This window comes from Salvia miltiorrhiza, chromosome 5, assembly GCF_028751815.1.
Source record: "Salvia miltiorrhiza cultivar Shanhuang (shh) chromosome 5, IMPLAD_Smil_shh, whole genome shotgun sequence".
Classification (NCBI taxonomy): domain Eukaryota; kingdom Viridiplantae; phylum Streptophyta; class Magnoliopsida; order Lamiales; family Lamiaceae; genus Salvia; species Salvia miltiorrhiza.
This window is the reverse complement of record NC_080391.1, coordinates 18177546-18191262: the sequence shown is the minus strand read 5'-3', so window position 1 is coordinate 18191262 and position 13717 is coordinate 18177546. Positions and strand designations below refer to the sequence as shown.

Below are 13717 nucleotides of genomic sequence, written 5' to 3'. Positions count from 1 at the left end.
AAACTATATGTAAGGAAAAAAAATTCATTAAAGGATCCTCACATATAATATTATGTGAAAAAACCTTGATTTCATCACATCATGTGAGGAAAACATTCCTGACGATAGTATATATTATTTGTCATCACAAAAACCCCTAATCATAAAGCATATACCCTTAATTATAAAACATGCACTTGCTTTATATTTGTAATAAATACCTCAATTTATCAAAAGTAACTTTACATATATGCATGTTTCCAACAATAAATCAATCACAGTTACCAAGAAAAAAAATAGGAATACATGAGAGACATGCATTCTGAAATTTCTTGCATTTTGATTGTTTTACTTTTAATATCTTCAATCTTTTTGCTTTGTTCAGTATACACATTTGTGAGGTTGGCAATTGATCCCTTTGTAGTTTTTGGGTTTTGAGAGTTTCTTCTTCAAATCAATGTCAACAAACAAATTTGATTCACGACTATGAAGAACTTGCACCTTATGTTCCATTCCTTTCATATATATCCAGATAGTTGTTCATGTACAGTTTTTAATATCATTTGCTCTGTTATTGCCTTGTTGCCCTGTTCTACAATTTTACTTTTCAAATCAACCATCTCATTATGTAACATGTAGTATAACTAGTATTACTCAGGTGCGATGCACGACGATACCTACTTAATATAATAGTAAAAAAATAACTATATTTTAAAATATTATATTTAGAAAAAAATATTTTATGAATTACTTACATTATTATATAAAATAGCTCTAATAAAGATAGTATCGTTAAAATGAAGATGGTTGTGTAGCCCATCCTTGTATCGATGTCACATACGGAATGTATTCTGACTTTAGTCCTCGAATGATATATCTTCTAATACGTGCTTCAGAAATTGCTTCTTCTGGATTTAGGAGAGAAATTTCTGAACATAAATTCTTAACTTTGAGAAAGTACTCACCAATACAAAAATTGCCTTTCGTGGTGTTCGCGAGCTCATTCTCCAAAATCTGCAGCCGGGCTTCGTCCTTTTTGTTGAATAATCTATCAACAGTTTGCCAGATTTCATGCGCCGATTTGCAGTGCATAATATGATCGAATAGAGAATGGGATATCGATCTTTTCAAAATAAATTCGGCCTTCACGTTGTGCTGCTTCCACTTCTTAAGTGCATCAGCGCTCTCTGGTCCAGTGGCTGGAGCAATGATGTTTCCTCCATTGACGACGTCCCACAAATCTTCACCAACGAGGTAGGACTCCATACAAGTCTTCCAAACTCTATAGTTGGACTGATTCAATAACTCCATTCCCAGTCCACTAACACGTCAACTCGAATCCATCTTTGAGGTACCCGATTGAATCTTCCAGAAGAGTCTTGACACCCACGATTTGCCAGAGCTCTTATGGCTCTGATACCATGAAGAAACTGGAAAAAACAACAGAATATGAATCTGTTGGCCCAAGAACGAACAACCCAACAGTGAAAGAATACAATCGAAACAAGAATGATATCCTCAAAAATGTAGATGAGAAAAAATGTGGAGAGGTGAAAAAAAGAGACTTGTATTGCTTCTCGTTGATGTGCATATTACACAAATAACTCAAATATTTATACTACTCAAAAGAGACATCTAGATCACCTACTTAGTGCCATAGTGTTCGCTATTATTTTAGCTACGCCGCAAGTGTACGGTGTAGTTGCAATATAAGGGAAGCAAGGTCGTATTCCACAAGGGTTGGTGAATTTAAACTTCTAAATATTATCAATAAATTGTTTTCAATCTATTTAGACAACCAAAGTTCAAGAGGTGTTGATAACTAAAACAAAGCTAAATAAAGCAAGTAAATAAAATAACAACAAAATAATTTTAGTTAATAAAATGGGGAATGACTTGAAGGAAAGTTATCCCAGGGACTAGATTTTGATGGATTGCAATGAATTTTAATCTAAATCAATATTAATTTTGATATGACCTACTTATCTAGGGCGATCTCCCCACTAGTTTTAACCCCCTCCCAGACGACTAAAACAGTAGATTACGAGTCATAATTGTCGTCCCTGGTCAATTTCTAACCTATAACTCCCAAGAGCACAGAAGATCGACAAGCCCTCACCCAACTCTCAACCTCCCGGTTTATTGAGATGATATATATCAAACTCCTAATCTATTGTAATTATCCTCTCCCGATTCAAATCACAAATTAGAAATGCACAAAAGGTGGCCAACCAATCATACAAGAGATAAATTTAGGGCTTGAAAATATAACAATAAGCACAATCAAGATATATATTAAACGAAGAAATCAATTCATTACAAATCCATCTAATCTAATCCCTAAGATAAGGAATTTTAGCCAAGCATATTCATAATAAAAACAAATTCAAGTCATAAGAAAACATAAACAAAGATATAAAGAGATAGGGATTCACAGACAAATCCTATAATCTTGATCTTCAATCATGTACTCTTGATGAGCTCCTTTCCAAGTCTTCCTCTTCTTTCTTTGATTTTGGTGTTGTTCTAATGTGTGGAAGAGAGAAAATGGTAGAAGAAATTGATGGGTTTGGAGAGGTGATTTGTGGTGGTTGATATGATAAATGAGAGAAGAAGGGGATATTTGGGGCTGAAAATCCCGTCTGGGACCACAAAAACGCATAATTTCGCCTTTTGACCGCGGTCACGGCCGTGACCAACTTATTAGATGATAAATGAAAAAAAGGCGGGCGGCCAGATGGTAATTTTCACCGGATGTCTCCGGCGGTGGTGATTAGCAGCGGCCGCTTGCCGCCGGTAAATAGCGACGGCAATTGCCGTCGGTAATAAATAATAGTATATATTTAAATTAGCGACGGCGCAACCGCCGCTTATCATCGGCGGTTGTTTTGCCGTCGGTAATGCGCCGGTAATAAGCAAAAGGCGGGTCGCCGTTTTTGCCGCCGCCGTGTCGTCGGTAATTTTCGGCGGCGGCGCCGCCGTCGCTATTTTTCGTCGCTATTTACGCATTTTTTTGTAGTGAATGGCTCAATGCCCAAAACTGTCCAGAATGCACTCGCGGTCCGGGTTGCGGACGCCTCCAACTCCCTCGAGTTCTTCAGCTACGGTCACGACCATGACCGCAGGAAAAAGACGGAATTTCGATGAAAATTTAGATTATAGGATTTATCTATGAATCTCTATCTTTTATATCTTTGTTTATGTCTTTTTATGATTTCGGATTTGTTTTGATTATGAACATGTTTGGCTAAAATCTCTTATCTTAATAATTAGATTAATTAGATGAGTTCGTAATGCATTGATGTTTATTTTAATATAACTCATATTTGAAATGTTCAAATTTGAGAGGAATTTCAATTCAAACTAACTCTTTATTTGCCTCTTTGTTTGAAATATAAATGTTGGTTAAAAATATGATCGGTGAGGAATTAAGAGAAGTTGTGTAATTTTTTCAGAGAATTTAGACAAATTGTATTGTGTTGTGTTTTGTTCTATTCCAAATCTTTCAAATGTATAGTTGAATTTGTTTTTACCCGTAAATATATTGTACTAATACTTATTTTTGATGAATTTGACACTTCATTCATGTGAAGAAATTTTCAGTATAAATCAATAGTACATAAGAAGGGATAAATGAAGTTGAATTTTGTAAGATAAGTGAATTCAAAGATACACGCGAAATCCAATTTATGGGCGAAATGTTGCAAAACGGAATTTCAAGCAGGTGAAAGGAGAATCAAATAAAAACAGAACACAAAAAGGGGAGAAATGTTGCAAGAGGAATTTATGAACCGAAAAGTTGCAAGACGAAATTGATGTTCCGAATCAAACAAAAATAAAATAATCAAGTACAAATCAAAATCAAAATGTACAAAAGTAATCGAAGCTACAATTATTACCTGCAAGTGTGTGTCACACAAGAGTTATATAATCATATCATCTTTTTTAACAAACAAACATCAAAACAAGAATTTCCTCAAAAAAAAAAAAACATCAAAACAAGAAAATAACTATAGGACGATATTGCAAAATAAAAATAAAAAATAATAAAAATAAACTTTTGATACCTACTTTTACAAAGTTGGATATTAAACAAATATAGAGCATCCACAGTGGGCTTACTTGATAGCCTACTTGATAACTTACTTGATAGTAGGGGACCACATTGAGTAGAGGAGACCATTGTGGGGTTACTTGATAGCCTACTTGATTTTTTTAGTTTTGATTTTTATGGTTTTCATTTAAATTTAATTGCTTAAATTTAAACATCACAATTTAATTCAAATTTAAATTGCATTAATTTAAAATCATAATGATAATCGGTGGAAAGATCGGGGCACCAATTTGGATCGTATATGTTTGGGTTGTGTGGATCCATGGAGGTTGATAAATAGAGGAAGAAGATTGAAGATGGTGGAAGGAGATGGAAGTGGAAGAAGATTGAAGATGGTGGAGAGGTTGGAAGAAGGATTATTTAAAGAAGAGAAAAAAAAGAAAAAAAGTAAAATTCACAAATGGTCAAATGGACCGAAAAAAAAAAGGAATCTACCAAAAAGTTGCCGTTTTCAAAATTTGATTTTTTTTTAATAAGGACGCGTGTAGAACACGCGCCACAATTTAAGCAAGATCGGGTATACTCGAACGAACGAGTAGCCCTCGAGTAGGCATGCCTTGCATTGGGCTACTCGAGTAAGGGCCCTCGAGTAGGCCAATGCAGATGCTCTTATATTTTTAAATTTTAAGACCATAAATTATATTGAAGCATTATAATTAAGGGGAAGTGGAACTCATCATTTTAATTTTGAGCGGAACGGTGAGACATTGTAGGATCAGGATGAATACGTACATCTAAGGCTGATTTCCATTAGTTGAGGTGAGGAGATTTCTTTTCTTTCCCAAAAAATAAAAATAATAATTCGCAGCTAATTCAATCAATGGAGCCGACTTCGAGTCAATTAATATCAAAACCACATAATTTTGATTGTGGGAGAGGGAGTGAGACATTATTTTATTTGAGAGGTAGAGATGCAGTGGTGTAAAAATCAAGACTATGGCATAGACATGCAAGAGTAAGTCGAGAAAATTTGGTGAATGCATGCATTAGGGGCCTAAAATTAAGGCCTCACTTTATTAAGTTGGACCACTCACTAGGCATTGATGAATAATGAAAACTCTATCTACAGTTTCTCATTGAAATTTGAAACACTATACTAGAGTTGCATTGAATTAGAGTTTCGTCTAGTTGATAGCTTCCATTTAACATAAAAGCTAATAATCTTGTCAAAAAAGAAGAAGAAGAAGAAGCTAATAATGCAATCAGAAAATAATGAAACAAATTAACTACGTACACCTTCCATTATCCTAATATAAAATTAAATTTATTATAGTTTATAACTTTAAATTAATTTAAATTTATAGCCTTAACTTCACTAAAAGTTCAAGTCATAAACTATAAGTAATCTTAGGATTAATTATAATTTATAGCTTAAACTTTGAGCGAATTTCAATTTATAATCTCAATCTTGATTTATATTTTATATAGCCTAAATGTTGAGGAATTGATCAATTATGATTAGAATCATATCAAAATTATGACGATAATTGTTCTTTATCGAAATTATAAATGAATGGCGATCAATCGCCACGAAACTAAAGCCTAGTGTATTCTACACCGAAGAGCTTTCCAACTATAAGAAATGCATTGGCATCGGACCACAGGTTTGATCGCAATCGAGCCTAAAAATTAGTATAAGAGAGTCAATTTTCAAGTGCAATTCCGACCACACCAATGATCCGATGATGATGTGTTATATACTGTTGAAAATTCTCTTCAGTGTAGAATATATTAAGCTCTAGTTATTGACGATTGATTATCGTTTCAGGTCTAATTTGTATAAAGAATAGCTACCGTGATAATATTTGTATGATTCTAATCATAATTAAATAATTTCTCCAAACTATACAAAAAATAAATTAAAATCGAAATTATAAAATGATAAAATTTCAGAGTTGAAATCATACACTATATATAATTAATCCTTAATCTTATAAAATTTAAAACGTTTCGATAAATTCAAAGCTGCGTATCAAGGCTTATACTTCGTTGTACAAGGCTACAAGCTCCATTAGTTTTCGAACATGAATTTTCTTCATGCATGTCGGTCCTATTGAGACATCATGCGTACTTATTTATTCTCATGATGCCCTAAAAACCATGTTCATGTTGGCACCACCCAAAAATATACACTTGTGATCAATTGATTATTGATTTTAAATTAGAAATATTACTGTCTAGTCGCTTAATTTTATAACACATCACATTAGGCATCACAAATGGTTGCCCCTTCACACACGTTACTTAGAAAATGAAGTAGAGAGGTTTCATCGTCCTAAATTTTGACAGTATGAATAATAAATTATAATTCGAACTTCAACAAATAAATAAAAATAAAATCGAAATAGGGAAAATTAAGTTGGTTTCCGAAGCTCAAGGCACTAATCAGTGACACGTTCATGTTCATCTTCTAAACTCCAAGAAATGATTAATTTAGCGCCCAAACCAAAAACCTCATGATAGCAGCACGTGTGAGAGCCTTCAAAACCCACATTTAACTGCTACCAGCCGTCCGATTCACACACATCCTACGGCGATCACCACATAATAACGTGGGCCCCCAATTATTCAGTTGAGTGAAAAAAAGACAAAAAGGAAAAAAAACAGCGGCACATGATCATGTATTACTACACACTACGAAGAAGCTCACTTCTGCATCCATCACATTTCTCTCTCAACTCCCCATCTTTCTTTTAAATCTCAATCATTTCTTATGATTTAAAGCCCAAAAATTGCTTCTTTTCACATCATAATCACTCTCGCTATCAACTTCGATCCCAAGAAAATACAGAAAAGGGATCACATCCATATTCTTCCGCCTATTGGTCTTGAATTCTTTTTGTGAGTTTAATTTCTCCATCAACTTCTGATGCCAATGCTATGAAATAAATATTGCGCTTTTTGGCTGATGGGTTTTTTATTGTGGCGTTTCAGATGCTTGGAAACGTTATGGTTTTGAGCAGTTAAGAAATGGCTGGTGAGATTGGAGAACCAGTCAGACTTCAATTTAAGGTAACAGTTAGATTTGGGATCTGTCTTTTTTTTTTTTTTTTTTTGCATTCAATGAATTGATCCGAATTGTCGGTATGGCTGGGTTTACATTTTTGCTCGAAATATTTTATTGATCTTGTTTGGTGGGTAGATCACGTAATGCGTATGAAGATGGTGAATTTTTGGCTTTAAACTTATTTTTCAGTTGTTTTAGACAAATCGTGTAGCTGATACTGAGATTAGGAGTAAAAATCGTAGTATAATAATGTCCTATTTGAATTTGGCAGTAGCTCTTGTTATGATTGTGTATTGGGATTTTTGCTTGTGTTTCTCGTTATTCGTTAATTACTTCATTTCTGAGTAATTAGAGTGGCAGAGTTAGAATTTTATTGGCTTTAACTGTTTCAGATTTGTTATTTTCTTGGTCTGCTTAATACTGTGAGATGAGAATCATTCTGCTAAATGCATACAAAAGTTTGCTCTAATCTTTTATCTATTTGTGAACAAAGTTGTGCATTGTGGTTATTTTTGATAATATTGGACTAGGGTAGACAGTCTTGTTGATCTACTTCGTAACAAATAGCAAGATTAACTTTATAATCCAAGGTTTATTGGGCGTTTCCTCCTAATTTGCCCCTCTCTGCACAGGCTGAATCTTTTCTTTCGGGATCTATATCATTTGGAAGGTTTGAAAGTGAAGATCTATGTTGGGAGAGGAGGTCATCTTTCTCTCATAATAGGTATCTTGAAGAGGTTGAAAAATGCTCAAAGCCCGGTTCAGTTACTGAGAAGAAAGCTATTCTTGAGGCTCATTTTAGAAAGAAGGGGCTTTTTGGTCTTTGTTCCCCTGGAAGTCGGAGTGAGACAGATTGCCAAACTAGTGATAATGAAGCTTCGGAGAAGAGATGCTATGATGATGACTTCATGCACACACATTCGCCAAAGCTTGATGAAAGGCTGGATGATTCTGCTAGTGGAAGTGAGCATGAATTGAGGGAACAAGAAGCAGAAGTATCTGGCTCATCGAGTTTAGATGCTCAAATTGAATATTCATGTGATAACGCTAGAGATGTCGACTATTTTTCAGAACGTGGGATGGTGGAAGAGGAGCATCATTCTAAACCGAGAATGGACTCTAGATTAGAGACAGAAGTGAAAGAAGCACTAGATCTTGATGCTGCTAATTCAGATACGGCTGATGTATCAAATCCAGTCATTGGCCTGCTCAGTGATAATCAGGCAGCTGAGGAAAATAGAGATGCCAGCCCAAAAGAACAAGTTTCATCTTCTGAGGTTTGCTGTTTCCATATTTGTAGTCATAGTAGTAAACTTGGATTGTTTAGACATGGTTAATTGTGAGTAGACTTCATAAATCGGAATGATACCTAATTTAGTAATGAATTTTTCCATGATCCCATAATAGCATATCAGTCTAAAGCAGGACAATTAATGCAGGAAAATGTTCCATCACAAGCTGAACATGTGAAGCCTAGATTGGTACGTCGAGTTAGTGTTACACAGACTAGAAGGTACACATCCAGCAAGGAAGTGTCCAAATGTTCAGAAAAAAGACCTAGTAAAACAGTACATAATGTTCGGATGAGACTAGAAGCAGAAAAGAAGATTAAAGATGCTACTGCTCAGGACAAATACACAAAGCAGAAATCCCTGAAACCCGAGGTTGGCTTGACGTTTGTGAATCCTGTTAGTTGACATTTGCATGTTGAAAGGGCATTTTTAGATTCTGATCTTGCTGTCAATCAATGTTTTTCCCTTTTTTTCCTCAGCCTGATTCAAAAGCAAAATTTGTAGATGAAATCAAAAGGTAATATATTAAGATTCTTGGTTATCTAAGTGAATGCCTCATAACTCATAAGCCATCACTAAATCATTTTTCTTCCCCTTGCATTTATAATAGGGGTGACAAAGAATCAAGAAACAAAGGAATTCAGGTCCCTCGGTCCTCTGCTCTGAGGGAAGGTCCCAGTAGAGTGCACCAAAGTGAAGACAGGTTTGCAATCAAACGCAAGAACTTTCAATCTAGTTCATGATATGAGATTCTCTGATGAACTTGTTATTTTAGGATGAAGTCTGTAGCTGGTGCGCCTCAACGATATATAAAGCAGGATACTTCAAGGTTCAGTTTCAAATGCAATGAACGTGCAGAGAGAAGGAAAGAGGTAATTTAGTTATGTATCTGTCAACTGTATGATATATTAATTATTAAGATAGTTCTCTAGCTGAGAAGTCTTTGTCTCTCAGTTTGACATGAAGATTGAGGAGAAGATTCATGCAAGAGAAGCTGAGAGGCGAAAAATTCAGGCAAAAGCTCAGGTAATGAACCTTTGATGTGTACAGTGATCTTTATGAGCTCTTTTCCAGTTTTGTATTTTCTAGAACTCATAGCAATTCTTCATATCAATTACTTCCAATTCAGTTTCTATTCCCCAAAGCCAATATCTTTCTTTAAGTAAATATCTTGCCCCTTTTTTGTGTGCTTGTAGCAAAAAACAGAAGCTGAAATTAAACAGCTGCGGAAAACCTTAAACTTCAAGGCTACACCACTGCCATCGTTTTATTATGGAGTCGAGCGTGAGTCGGTTCAAAACAAGGTAACTAACAAATCTCTGTCAAATCCTCACTTGAAAATTTGAGACTGAAATCTAGTGATGATGATCGGGTTTAGACATTGCTGCAGGGCATAGCTAGAAACATCAAACCACGACGAGCACAGACCAAATGCTTAAGCAGTAGCAGCATCTCTGAAAGGTCAAGAGTAAGCTCCACGGCAGGCACGAACAAAGTCTGTGCAGGTCCAAAGACAATTATTGATCAAGCACAGGCGTCAGAGGCAACGAGCTGCCATTCAACAGTAACGTCGGACAGCAGTCCGTCGTCCCCCGCTGCAGAAGCAGTAGCAAGTAGGCAGGTGGGTGGGAAGAAAGAAAGAGAGAGAGATGGACAAGCTTACAAGTATGCACAATCATAAATCCCTTCAAGCCCATAAAATCTAACAAAAGGTAATATAAATTGTAGTTGTTCGTCCATCTCACAAGACTGTCTTTACTGAGACACTGGATCTACTATTTCTATAATTGTTTTAAATTGTTAATTTTCTCATCACATTATACTGCAAAGATGCTTTACCAATCTTTATGCTTTGTTTATTCTTGCAACAGCGCCTGCACCCGACGTCTTTGTCGCATATTAGTTAAAGAATATTTCCATTTTTTTTTGTTTTAGCTGAAATTTTGCTACCATTTAATATCAGTCTCCGCCACCATTATCAAGATTGTAAGTGGACAAAATTAGGTAGTTAAGAGCTCATTTTCTTGAGGCCATTATTGATCTTTCATTTTATTTGGAATTTTAGAGGATAAAAGTAGGGGAGCCCCCACTTTTTGGTAAGACCATATAACAACATCAAAGATGGTCCATTATTAAAGCTTTGCCTCTAATTCTTTTCTTTTTTCTTTTTTCTTTAAATTACTAAAAACAGAAAATTGTATGATGAAAAATATTGCTCATGTGAATTTCGCCCATCTCTTAAAAAAATCGCATTTAATTTTTTTTATTTTGCTTTCGACCAATGTTTTCAAAATAATATTCCGTCCTCAAATAAAAGCATAGCACATCCAATATCGGAATATAAATCATAGTGATTGATAAAGGATATGAATGGCAATGGCATGAAAACTAATGAACTCAAATTAGTATCGCCTCCAAAAAAAAAAATTCGCTACCTTTTGAAAAGAGAAGTTAGAAGTAGGCTTCGTCGTTGGGATGCAGTGTCCCACAATCTTATGTGTACTACTGTGTCTTATACTTATATATATTATTTTAAAAATATTTAAAAAAAATAAATTTTATTATAACACTATGAATTATATTTAATTTTTATTTCAAAAAATTAATTTTTTATAAAAAGTATATACCATGACTTTGAATTTATCAACCTATTATTAGCTAATAAAAGTGAAATTAAATGATAAAAAATAATTATATACCCTAGATTGATGGAATAAACTCTAGTTAATAATCACAAAATTAAATTAAAACATACAAAGTTAAAATTGAAAAAAAAATATATATAAGAAATTAAATAAAATTGAAAGTGGAACACAAAGTGAAATATAAAGTGTGATACACTGAATCTCATTCCGTCGTCGTTCCTTTTTATGGTCGCAGGGTTTTGTGCCTTTGTGGTATGTTAGCTAATGTTTGAGATTTATTATACTGAGTGCTAGTGCTAGATTTGTCACTATGATATACGAAAAATATTTTACATTTAAAAACAATAATATATAAATATGAATAGCTTCAAAATTTATAATTTTATAACAAAAAATTTCGATTTTATATTATTTATCAACATAAAAGATAAAATTTTAAAAATATCAACATAAATATATAATTAGCAAGCAATTTGCTAAAATTTTATTAGTCAGCTAGCCTGTCACATTATTATCACTTAATCATGTTTATTCATCCGGCCACGCGTCTATCATTAAATGCATAGTGGCCCCCATATAAATATAATATACGTATGAAGCTTGGAGTCTAAAATTTAAATAGGTCACAAATTATATTTAAAACGAATGCAAACAATCATCTAAGTCGATGATGAAATCATGTGTACGTGGTGATATATTCCATTATATAAAAGGTAAAGACGAAAAATAGAAAGTGAATAGAGGCCACAATTTTAATTAAAAACAACCAAATATTATTGTAACACAAAGGGATTTTTGTTTCAATTTTTATTTATTTTTTGCTTGAAATAATTATATATAACAGGAACAAATATTTGTAGAAAAATACGTCACATGCACGAAAATGGATAAAACAGGAAGGAAATAAATGAGATTATAAGATTAGCTGTTCCATTAAATTTGATTATCAATATATTAACACAAATGAAAAAGAAGCTATATTTGTGGTCTCATCTCATACATATATGAACGATCCTGGGCTAATACATCATACATGAGCAACATGAAAAGGATGATGGAGAAAACATGAGTTTAATAGTGGCAAACAAGAAGAAGAGGAAAAATGAATAAGACAAGGTTCGTTGACCCTGTGGCTGGCGGTGACGATGAGGATTGATCTTGATGTGGTGGCTTTCTGTAGTAAAATGGGAACCAAGGCAGAATCGGCTCCGGCGGCGGCGGCACCGCTCCGGAAAAGTAAGGCGACGGCGGAGTAAATGGGATGTAACCCGCCGGAGGAGTAGTGAAGGAATTAGCTGGAGGAGAGAGAGCCGCCGGAGGAGTGGTGGATGCCGGTGGGGTTGTGGTGGCTGGCGGGCCGTTTCCGGGGCCTATTGGCGGTGGATAACACGGATACGGGCACTCCTGCGGCGTCGCTGTCGGCAGAAAATCAAGAATCGTGGACAAAAATAAGAGAGTTGAGAGTATGTTGAGAAGGTTTGATGAGGCCATGGTTTTAGAGGTGTTTTGAGAAGAAAAGGGAAGATATGAAATAGGTGGGAGTGTGAAGACTAAGTTAAAATGATTACAAGTTGGGGTGGGGTGGGGGGGCTCCTACCTCTAGGTACCTTAGTTTATTGCAGAATTTGATAATTTTTGTCATGTCTAGAAAGAGGAAAAATGTTTAAGGGAGGGAGGGAGTGAGAGAGAGTGAGAATGGTAGGGTAGAAGTACTTGAACAAACTAAAAGCAAAGGTTTAGAGGTCACTTCAAATTGTCATGCATAGTGGCTGAGCTATTCAAATTGACTTGGTATAGTGATGATGAAATGGGTACCCACTATTTGAAAATTTGTATAAATTAATAGCGAAATAAAATTATAATTAAATTATATTATGGTAATTTGAAGAGATTTGGTGGGATTAAATGGTAGATGGCATCTACACGTTTTGAATTGAATGAACTACTAATGCCTAAACCATTGATACTTGAAATAATATTCATTCAAACATTGGTTTGAACACAAATTCAAGTACATACACACTAGTAAACGCTAGGGCGAGTCCTAAACAAACAAATACAATCGGAGCAATTTCATTTTGCGAAAATAGCGTTCATCGGGTCATTCTTTACCTTCTTAATTATCATTCTTTTATTTTCCATTTCAAATACATATTTTAATTTACTTATACTCACCATAATTTTTTTTAAATTTCAATGTACTAAGAAAAAGTAATAGTATTAATTAATTTCTATGCATGTGTATGTGGAAAACAAGTTACTACTTTCTAAAAGGCGTTTGAAAAAACTAAGTATGGGAAGGAAAAAGGAGCGTAAGAAAAGGAAAAAAAATTGACTGAAAAACTATATATATAGCGTAAGAAAATGAAAAAATGACTGAAATATATATATATATATATATATATATATATATATATATATAGGGTGCGGTTATAGTGAGAACCACAATTATCATGAGAATATAAGAACCAATAAAATTACTGCATCTGCTATACAAATTAATGCATCCGCTATTAAATTTAATGCATCCGAAAAAAATAATTTTTTGCTCCCTTCAGGATTCAAACCCAGCATCTGCATCCATCCATCAAGATGATGCATCCACCGTAGATCTTGATGATCGAATGGCTTAAAATGGTTCTCCGTTCTTATTTTATTAGTGGTTCTTATTTGAACCTCA

At 34.4% G+C, this 13717-nt stretch overlaps 2 protein-coding genes across 4 annotated transcripts; one reads left to right on the top strand and one right to left on the bottom strand.

Moving 5' to 3' along the window:
- Nucleotides 1–6706: 6706 nt before the first annotated feature.
- LOC130986489 (protein WVD2-like 7) lies at nucleotides 6707–10234 on the top strand. Of its 3 annotated transcripts, none has more exons than XM_057909917.1 (10): nucleotides 6707–6934; nucleotides 7028–7105; nucleotides 7733–8377; nucleotides 8540–8764; nucleotides 8872–8909; nucleotides 9003–9095; nucleotides 9168–9264; nucleotides 9347–9418; nucleotides 9589–9696; nucleotides 9783–10234. In XM_057909917.1, the coding sequence occupies exons 2-10, from the start codon at nucleotides 7064–7066 to the stop codon at nucleotides 10071–10073; spliced, it is 1611 nt and encodes a 536-aa protein (XP_057765900.1). In that variant the 5' UTR covers nucleotides 6707–6934; nucleotides 7028–7063; the 3' UTR covers nucleotides 10074–10234. The 3 variants fall into 3 exon arrangements, with proteins under 3 accessions (XP_057765900.1, XP_057765899.1, XP_057765898.1); XM_057909916.1 differs by having other exon boundaries at nucleotides 9780–10234; XM_057909915.1 differs by having other exon boundaries at nucleotides 9771–10234.
- Nucleotides 10235–11945: 1711 nt separating this feature from the next.
- On the bottom strand, nucleotides 11946–12648 carry LOC130986488 (leucine-rich repeat extensin-like protein 3). Its single transcript, XM_057909914.1, has one exon. The coding sequence runs from the start codon at nucleotides 12526–12528 to the stop codon at nucleotides 12109–12111; it is 420 nt and encodes a 139-aa protein (XP_057765897.1). The 5' UTR covers nucleotides 12529–12648; the 3' UTR covers nucleotides 11946–12108.
- Nucleotides 12649–13717: the final 1069 nt, after the last annotated feature.